The sequence below is a fragment of the Eretmochelys imbricata genome, chromosome 13 (genome assembly GCF_965152235.1).
Source record: "Eretmochelys imbricata isolate rEreImb1 chromosome 13, rEreImb1.hap1, whole genome shotgun sequence".
Lineage (NCBI taxonomy): Eukaryota > Metazoa > Chordata > Testudines > Cheloniidae > Eretmochelys > Eretmochelys imbricata.
Window position 1 is genome coordinate 8167182 of NC_135584.1, and position 10319 is coordinate 8177500.

General features: G+C 46.0%; 1 protein-coding gene across 1 annotated transcript in view; it reads left to right on the forward strand.

Moving 5' to 3' along the window:
• The first annotated feature begins 521 nt into the window (after positions 1–521).
• The window catches only part of CABLES2 (Cdk5 and Abl enzyme substrate 2), a 41913-nt gene continuing 32115 nt past the window's right edge, over positions 522–10319 (forward strand). The window contains exon 1 of the mRNA XM_077831801.1: positions 522–964. Coding sequence (XP_077687927.1) covers positions 531–964 — 434 coding nt within the window. The 5' untranslated portion in view covers positions 522–530. The remainder of the gene's footprint in view (positions 965–10319) is intronic.

The window sequence follows — 10319 nt, forward strand, 5'->3', positions numbered from 1 at the left end:
AACCCTGGGTTGAGCAGGCCAATGCTCAAACCACTGAGCTATCCCTCCCCAACATCTGCACGACACATCCCTCTGGCTCCTCATGGAGATGGTGCCCTTTGTGTGTCTGGCCCCAGGGGGCAGGTGCTTTCTGTGCTCCCCCCCAGGGGTGTGTCTCCTTGTAGCTCCATCCCCAGGGGATGGGACCCTTTGAACCCCCCGGGGAGGGTCTCTTTGTCTCCCATACTTGGGGAGTGTTTCCTTGTGCCCCCACCCCGGGAGGGCTGGTCGCCGTGTGCCCCCGCCCCTAGGACCGCTGTCCCTTGTGACTCTCCTCGGCTCCCCCTTTATGCGCCCCGGCCTATCGCCGGCTTTAGGACCCAGTAGAGCCCGCAGGGCCAGTGGGGCGGGATCGACAATGGGAACTGGGGGACAGGCTGAGCCAATGAGCGCACGCCGCGGCCCGTTCCTCATTTGCATGCCGGCGCGAAGCGGCCAATGGGGGCGGCGGCTGGCTGAGGCGGCCGCGCAGCCAGCGGCGGAGGAAGAGGATGGCGGCGGCCGCGGCGTGCGGGTCCCCCGCCAGCCGCCCGTCCCGGGAGCAGCCCCCGCCGCGGAAGCGGGGCGACTCCCGGCGCAGGCAGGCCGCCCTCTACTTCCTCAACAACATCTCCCTCGACGGGCGGCCCCCCGGCCTGGCCCCGCACAAGCCGCCGCCGCCCCCCTCGGCCCCGGCCGGGGAGGAGGCGGCGGCGGAGCCGGCCGGAGCCCTCACCCGGCTCCTTCCCGCCCCGCTGCCTCCTAGCGGGGCCAAGGGCGAGGCGGAGCCGGCGGGGCTGCCCCCGTTCCTGCCCCAGCTGCTCCTGGGCGGCCAGCTCGGGTCCCTGCCCCCCACGCCGCCCGCTGGCCCCCCGGGGCTGCTCAGCCCCACGCAGCTCGTCCCAGGAGGCGGCGGCGGATTCACGCTGGAGGTGCAGCGGCAAAGGTGAGCGCCCGGCGGGGGGGTCCCGGACTCCTGGGTCCCTCCCCCAGTGTGGGGGGTGGCCGTGTCCCCGCCGCGCTCGCCTGCCCTGGACGGAGGGTCGGAGCAGGCGGGACCCCCCCCCCCCCCGGGTCTCTGGGCTGAGACCGCGCAGGGGACACTTCATCCCCCCGAAGGAGAATGTGGGGTGAGCCCCTAGCACCATCCCCCAGCCCGGCGCTGACCCCTGGCCAAGGCACGGGCCTGGGAGAGTCCCGTCCCGAAGGGGGGCTTAGCTGAGACCCTGTTCCCCGGACCCTCCCCACCCCGCGAACTAATCTCCAGCCTAAGAGCAAGCAGGAGGCATGTCAGTGCTATGGAAATCACGGGGTGAGAGGGGGCTGAGAGCCAGCCTGGGAAGGTTGGGAGCACCTCCCGGGGGTGGGGGGGAGAGATGGGAGAAGGGGGTGCGCCAAAGGTCTGGCGCCTTCCTATGTCGGTACCCGAATAGCTCCTAGATTGTATCCCTCTCTCTTTTGTTGAGGTTCGTTAGGAGAAAGCTCTTAGCTGAGTGGCTTGTCTTCATAAAAGCGACAGGAAGTGTGTTGGGGGGTTTGGTTCTGTTCAAGACTACTGATCCCTTTGTCCTCATGCTTATTGGTATGGGAGTGGGAGCCTGTTTCCCTTTTTCTCTCTCTCTCTCTCCATCAGAGCCAGCCAGTGAACTTTGGGGGGTTCCTCATCAGCCTGAGATCTAGGAGGTCCTTTTGACATCTGTCTTCCTTAAGGCTGGGCACAAACCAGCTGGTCTGTGTTTCTGTTTCTGTACTCTTAACTGACTTGATATGTTGATACTAGCAGGCATGCTCCTTGCAGAAAAGCTTTTTTCTTCCTTTGAGCCTTACAAAAGTCTGTAAGTGGCTAACGCTTAGTTATTTGATAGCACAGTGATACAGATGCAATGGGTGGTCAGGCTCTTAAAAAGCATTTTTGCGGGGCAAGGGGTTGTTTTGCAACATATTTCAATCAGAAAACAAGCTGTTAGAGTTTGAAGTAATGCAAATCCTGTATTATATGTTTTTAGTGATCATAGGTTTTCAACTGTTCAGAAACATGTTTTTTCCCCCTCAGATCATGCTGATACAATTAATTAGGCACAACTTTGTGCCAGTGAATGTGTCCTAGATAGAGCTATAATTTGCTCCCCTTAATCTCAGTTCTTTGCACCTTGTTTTAATTGTCTATTTCTTGTTTACACTATTATTTAATGAGCAATATTAATCAATGGCTGGTATGCTATAGGCGCCCTTGGGTGAACTTCAGAGATGGGTACATTGTGTTTCAGTGAAGAAATATGACTGGACTGTGTTTAGGAGAACTCTTACTGTTCTGAAATTTGGATTATCTAATTATTGATGATCTAATGAATGATTATTCTAGTCATCTTGCTCACACAAATAGCCATACAGTGTTAACTGTCCCACTTAGTCTACAGAGTGGCGGAAACAATAGTACAAAGAGATATGAGCCCCTTAGTCATGGTCAGTGGTTTGCTAACTTCAGAAGTTGATTGCAGTGCTTAAATAGGAATGTTGTTACTCAATCTGTAATGCCAGACAGCTTCTCTGATGCATCTGACCAATGTACTTGTTCAGTGCAGCTGAAAGTAATGGATAAGTCCTATGATCCATAGGACAGTGTTACCAGGACACATGAAGGCTCCAGCATCAATGAAGATGACTACACAAGTCCTTTTATGATGAGTGACCCATGTCAGTTGTCCTGTCCTGTCCTTTCTTTACTCCTCCACTCCCACTTTCCTATCTCCTCTGCCCCCAATAAAGTAGTGACAGGTCCTGTCTCAGTTCCCTTAGGAAGAGGGAGAGAAGGCCCAACTGTCATGTTTGGCTTTTTACACACTGCAGATTACTGTACAAAATATTGTTATTGCATAAGATCTAAAGAAACAATGTTGCTCCGCAACATCTTCCTGCACAACACACCTGTATACCGTGTGTTGTCCACAAAGTCTTTATATGCAGGACCAGGCTGCCCTCTCCATGTTAGCTCTCTAGAAACAACAGTGTTGATCAACAGTATTGTTCTTGCAGGTGCACATTAATAACAAGCAGTTCTTCATTTTTCAAGGAAGATACAAGTAACAGGAGGTGTTCTGGTTGTGTGCACTTCCTTTTGACTTTTAAAATCATAATTAAATCTCTTGAGAGAAATTTCCACCTGGCTCTCTGCTTGTATAAGCACTAACGTGCCCCTGCACTTTGTAGGTATAGACACCTATGTACCTGTAGGTGTCTTGCATGCTACAGACACAGAAGCAAAATTGTGTGCATGAAGTTTTGCATATGTACGCCAATGGAGGCAGAAGAAATACAACTGGATATGTAAATTAACTGTTCGGTGACTCCTCCCCTTCATGTGCCAAGTTAATTATAAGGAACTAACACAATGTGTATTACACAAACAGCCATGTGACCTTATAGTATGTAAACATTCCTGTCCTTATCACATCTCCCTCCTCTTGTCTGAGGTCATTTCTCCCTATTCAGTGTCTAATTCAGATGGTAATCTTCTTAGGTCAGTGACTGGTCACATTGTTTGTCTGTACGGCACCACGCACATCTACGGTGCTGTACTAAATAACTAGGTTTAGCCTTGGGTCTTGAGAAGTAGTCCGTGCGTCTGCAAAGAATGAAAATTTCTGCTGTATATTTTCAGTGGAACAGGTTTCTATTATCCACATAGAATGGGGTTTTTTATTCCATCATATGCACCAGCCACTGTATAATATGGAACAGAAATATTTCACAATAGTTGCATGTTTTTTCTAGCATCCCAATCTTCTGCAAAACAATGGGGAAAACAATTGTGGTCATTTTAGTGGGACTCTGGAATTTAAATAGTAGATATTCTGTGTAACACATTACATAATCAGTTTTTGCTATATGGTGGTGCTCACTCAAATGGATTAAACTATTTATGTCATGTAAATAAGCTCCAAATCGATGTATTCATAACACATCCAATGCCCCTGTAATATTGTGGCACAGCTGTTGATTCCATGGCACTGTCACCCATATAATTACAGAGAACATTCTAAATGTATTTGTACAGTGTTGCTAACTAGAATGTGGCTTCACTCAAGAACTTGTTAATGTTTGGATGCTATTGGGAAGAGCCAAGGTAAGAACATAAGAGTGGCCATACTGGGTCAGACCAAAGGTCCATCTAGCCCAATATCCTGTCTTCCAACAGTGGCCAATGCCAGGTACTTCAGAGGGAATTAGCAGAATAGGTAATCCTCAAGTGATCCATCCCCTGCTGCACATTCCCAGCTTCTGGCAAACAGAAGATAGCTGACATGTCTGATCAGTATAGACTGGGGCAAATCATGATTAAACTCTACTAGATGAAGGGTTTAATGAATATTGGCTAACATTATGCTGAACACAGTTTGCTCAGGTCCTAGCTGACTGGTCAGTGATATGATGCTCAGTTACTCACAGTTGCTGTACAGTGGTCTAGTAAAGACAAGCCGGTAGGGTGGAAAGTTCCAACACATACCCCTTATTAATATTTAGCCTGACAGAATACGCTAATAGAGTTTTCTTTCTTGAGCAGCTTTATAGATCTCAATACCCAATTTTAAAATGCTGCTGTCTATACATGGTACATTTAAAAGAAAGACTGAAGGTTGAAAGCCTTTGTCTTTTGTGCATGTGGTCTGGTAGAATATCTAAAATTACAAACACGCTTTTTCACCACCTTCCTTTTTCTGTTGGTCATCCCTCCTCCCTCTCTGTTTCTCCGTCTTACTCTGTTCTTTTGTTCTTTCAAAGAATAAGGCTAACGAGAGGGTGGAGGGAGGAGGTGAATAGAGCAGCATTTCCAGATCTTACTGAATTTCTGCAGCTGGGCCTCAAATTGACAGTTTGCCGTGGAAGCAGATAACTGAGGGTCTGAAAATAGCCAAGTTATGAAAACGTGAAGAATGGGAGCAAAAACTATACATGACATTGTTTATTATGCACTTGTGAGGTTTTGGTATGGCACCAATGTAGGGAATAACAGTGAAATATATCTGCTGTGCATTTTGTTTAGCCTGCAAACAAATATCTGGCCAGATTAAAGCCTCAGCAGTCACAATTCCATTTCACATTCTGCATGCAGTCACTTTCTTTCCCAAATTAAGCTGTCTTTGTCTTAGCAATTGGGGGAACTGTTCAAAATGCTGATGTGCGGTGTGTGATTGCTGATAAATGAGAAATGTCTTAATTGATTTCTATCATCTTTATAGGTGGGTGATATCAATATATGATTTATAGTTAAGGCTGACAGGTTTTTCTAAATAGCTGCTATTAATTGTGTGTCATATTGATAGTCACCATAAAATTAATTCAATATGTAAAACGGCAGAAATATCCCACCAAGCATCTGTGTCTGTGACTGTTGATGTCGTGTTTTGCAGCACCATCATTCGTATTGAAGAAACGTTTTATCTTCAAGCCATTTCTGCAAACATACATGTTTGATCCATATGGATAGGGCAACATGTTGTTAAAATATCTTTTGAAAAATGTTTCAAATGAGGTCATTACTGAGACCCAAGCAGATATTAAAATCATAACATAGACTGCTTTCTATGCCATTTAGTTTTAATTTTGTAAGACTTCAAATGTATTTTGATAGTGCACTGAGCACACACAGTACTTTATAAGAAGCAGAAGATTTAATAACTTTATTAAGATGTTAAAATTTAAAAAATGGTACAGAGTTTAAGCGTAGAAGTTTCTGGTTATGAGAGAATAAGGTACAGATTATCAAGGGGTGCAAAGTTTGGTTTAGGATCGTGTGGCGTAAGGAATACATAATCTGCAATATCCCCGATTGGGGGTAAAAGGTTAACGGGTCAAAGTACAGACATTGAGATATGGGGATATGTTCATATAATGGCTATGTTCAGGTGTGGAGTATAGTGAGTGGATATGATGGTGAGGATGGGTTTACCCTCATTTGGTGCGATTTAATGTTCAGTGAGTTTATGGTTCCAAACAAAGAACAAAGTCCCCAGCTTTTGCAGAGCTTACCATCTGCCGGCACAAGTACAGTAGTGGCATGTGCGTTGTATAGCTGAAATGAATAAATTCACAATTTACGCTTTGTTTGTCTAAATGTTAGCCAGGCATTAGCCCAGTCCCCGTTTAGCAAGTACCATTTTCACGCACATAACTTGTGCCTGCCTTCTTTGCAGCAGCAAACAAATTGCGGGTATAAAGATTAATGTTTGCATGGCTAGTGTCCGTTGTGCCCACCAATCACCCTAATATTCATGTTCACAATTCGCCAAACAAAACAACAAAAACCCACTGTGTAACATATGTCTATAAAAGAGAAGCTAGCCTGCAGAAAAAAATATGCCTTGATGTGCTCTGCACTCTGGCCAAAGAGTCCTTCTGCAAAATTTCCATTGTGACTGACCTATGAGATCATTTGATATCTTCTAAAGGGGACCAACAGCTTTTAAAAATATATTTTAAGATCCCAATCACAGGAAATCTATGTGTAGACTTAATTATACTTGCAATTGTTCTTATCTGCATGCAGTTGCTGTAATTTTTCAAAGCAATTAATTGCTTGTGAAAATGTCATTGACAGGTGCATTAGAATCAAGTATATGCTAGTAAAGACACAGCCGTGCCTTTTATATCATTTTTACCCCACGTGCAAGTTACAGGCAGGGCATCACCCCTGTTCTGGAGAAACCACTGCTAGAAGTGAAACCAATACAAGTGAAATCCTTGCCCTTTTCTGAGACAGTAAAAAATGAACCCTGCCAATTGATATGTACTCATGAGCAATATTAATCTAAACACTTTATAACTTACAACAAAAAATGGGGGTGTTTTCATCCCAATTTCTCAGCAAAAATATCCTAGCAGATTCTGTAGCAAGGTCTCATGTGACCAGGACTTCATTATTTTCACGGTAGTCTGCTATAAATATACTTGTTGAAATACCATAAATTATAATTGTCCAATATATATGTAGTGATGCAGTATTCGTGGGGAGGTTAACAACTTACTTGAGAACTTACAGCATTCAGTGATTTTCAGTGTTCTTCCCCCATCCCTACTCAGCAAACTAGTGAGGTTTTTACTGCATTGTGTTTTAAAATGTATCCTCTAGCTTTGAAATCTGTTTGGGATCTCAGTTTATTTTTTAAAACAAAATCTATTCAATTCACCTTTAAAAGAATATCTTTCCCCAAGAAACCTGAGGTAGTGAACTAGTGTCTTCCTGGTATGCAACAGTTGTACCGTTTCTGAGAACTGTGAGTGTGTGTGTGTGTGTGTGATGAGTCAATGTTTAGACTGTCAGATGCTTTTTACCAAAACAAGTTTTAGAGCAGGAGTCTCTCTTCTCAATAACTGCAGATAAGTGGACTGTTCAAACTTAAAACTGCTAAGCTGATTGAATTGATGGCCATTCCACCTTGTCTATATTTGAATTGCATGCCCCAGTGCTGCTGTATACTGTTGACATAGGATATGGGAAGTTATTGCAGGTGATCATAAAACCAGTCCATGTGAAGTGTTAGCTTAATAACACTGGGATGTGTATTTCCATTTGTTGCAAGCTATTCACTAATAGGGGGATGAGGCAGGTAGTGCAGGTTATTTACCACCAGTTCAGAGAGCTCCTTCAAATTACAAATATGAATTGGCTCTCTGACCTTTTTTGCAATAAGAGCATCAGCTAGCCAGTATCTTTTCTGTAGCTCTGTAAACTTCCCCTGAATAAATGGTTTTATTGTTTGGTTAGCTGGAATAAAACTTCAGCGTCTACCCTGTATATCTTTCCCAAATAGTTAAAGCTGTGAAACTGTCAAGCTAAACATGCCTGGAGATGCCTGTGATCCTTCATAGAAATATTTTGGCTCTGTGGTTTATTCAGAGTTTAAAAATGCTTTGTCCTCAGTCACATAAGCAAACATAATGAAATTTAGTTTGTGTAACAAACGTGGAGTATTTCTGATAAAGCAGGTAACTACGTACTGATTGCCCTGAGCTAAAAACATTCTGGCATTCTTCAAATGTAGAGCTCTTAAACTCCTACATAGCTAGTCTTTGGCTTCTAGCTATTGAGTTTATGGTCTATTGTAAACTGCTATTACAGTTTTACCGTCAGAAAGCAGATGTTAATTTGAAGGTCTTTAATTGTTATCTTGTAAACAAAGTAATTATATTAGAGGGACACTCATCCCCCAAATCCGTGCCCTTAAATTATAGGGTGCGCCCAGAAGTGGATTAAGATTTATTATGGCCCTAGGCACAAAAAAAACACTCTGGGGGACCCGGGGGGCCAGAACCGGAGGGGTTAGGGGGGCCATGCCTCCCCACACTTTTTAAAAGGTAGGGGGTCATCCCCCCCCACTCTTTAACATGGGCGTAGTAGCATCGGGCAGAGCAGCAGCGACACGGGCGTAGTTTGTGGGGGGGGGCTAAGGGGCGTTGCCCCCACAAACTGCAAGCCTTGGGGTAGAGGTGACAGGAGAAGCAGTGCCACGCATGGTTGTTGCCTCGGGTACAAAGCCCAGGTGGTAGCGGGGGTAGTCTTGGAGCTGGGTGCAAGCACTGAGTGAGCCTGGGGAGAGTGCAGTAGCCACTGAGGCTGGGCCAGGAGCAATAGGAGCTGCACTGGAGGAGCCCTCCCTGCCCGGCTCCTCGCAGCCAGTGAACCTCCCAGCTGGGGCAGGGCCTCCTCTACCTGCAGAGCGTGTCTGCAGGCCTGAAGGGCGGGGCAGGAAGCCAGACTGGATCCCTCGCCCTTCAGTCCCAACAGCAGCAGCATGCCCCGGGGAGTGGGGACACAGGCTGGGGGCTGCTCTCGGGCACCCTGCCCCCCATCTAGGGCAGGCAGAGGATCTGGGGCTCTTTACAGTGGGCTGGGCTCCCTCAGGCACCACTACCTGACTCCGGTTTCCAGCCTGGCCAGAGGCAGGGCCGCAGTTCTGGCACCGGTGCGCCCCCTTTCTTCCTCCCCCCCCCTTTTACCCAGGGTCCAGTGCTCCTGTGGGGGCTCCCAAATTGGCCAGGGCCCATGCGTTAGTGAGCCACTGGGGGCGCTGGTAACAATCCCTATATTTAGGTTGCCTAACTCTTTTCATTATAAAAGATTCTGGTAATCTTTTCCTGAGAAGTTTTAACACAGTCGTTGTTTTCAGCAGGCCTTCAAAATCCAGCAGGGGTTAGAGAAGTGCTTTTTCTTTGTCCTGTTAAATTCCATTCAGGTTTGGGTGAGAGGTAAATTTGTGTTTTAAAACAACACTTGAGTGGCGTGTGTTCCTCTAGAAAGCTTTAACAACAAGCCAAGGTGATAACTGAGCTTAACATTCTGAGGCCTGGCTCGCACTGCTGCCAAAGCAGTAGCGCACGTTTCATTGGAAGCTGCTGGCACAGTAGTGGGCGAAGAGTTGGGCTGGATGCACCTCTCCTCAGACCCAACACATGATCACAGCAGCCCATTTCCACCTCTGAGAAAGCAACATTCTCCAGCTGCTAGTGGACATGGATAGTCCTGTGGCTTAAGTGGTAGAAGTCTCTGGACTTGTCTTCGCTATTATGGGGGTAAGTCAACCTAAGTTACTCTACTCTAGCTACGTGAATAAGGTAGTTGGAGTCGATGTAGCTTAGGTCGACTTAGTGCAGTGAAGACACCAGGGTGCGTCGACGGGAGATGCTCTCCAGTCGATTTCCCCTATTCCTCTTGGAGAGCTGGAGTACCAGCGTCGACCAGAGAGAGAGCTCTGCTGTCGATTTACTGGGTCTTCACTAGACCCACTAAATTGAGCCCTGCTGCAGCAGTGTCCATCTCCCCGTAGTGAAGATCAACCTTCAGTTGCAGGATTCAGAGTTCAAATGCTGCTTATGCTGTATGATGGGAAGATTGTTACAATTGTATATAACCTTGTTTTTAATCATTTTCCTTCATTTTAAAAAAAAAAACAAACTCTAGGAAATTGCATTCAGAATAAGCTAAAAAAATATTTAGGTTGAAAAGAAGGTCAAGTATTTGAAAGTTGGGGAAATGTCAGAAGTACAGTTGCCATGCAACCATAATCCTAAATAACATAGTTTTTTAATGCGACACATACGTCAAGCACTGTTCTCAACGTGTCCCACGCTGAGGCCATAAATTGTTTTTTGTTTTGTTTTTTAAGTTTTATTTCTAAATGTAATCTGTATTTTGCATCTTGAGTGACCCAAATAATGTGACAATATGTGTCCTATGCTTTGTGTATGGACAGACTTACATAGATGCCAGTGTGGGGTGCAGTGGGGTTTGGAGAGAAGGTTCTAAC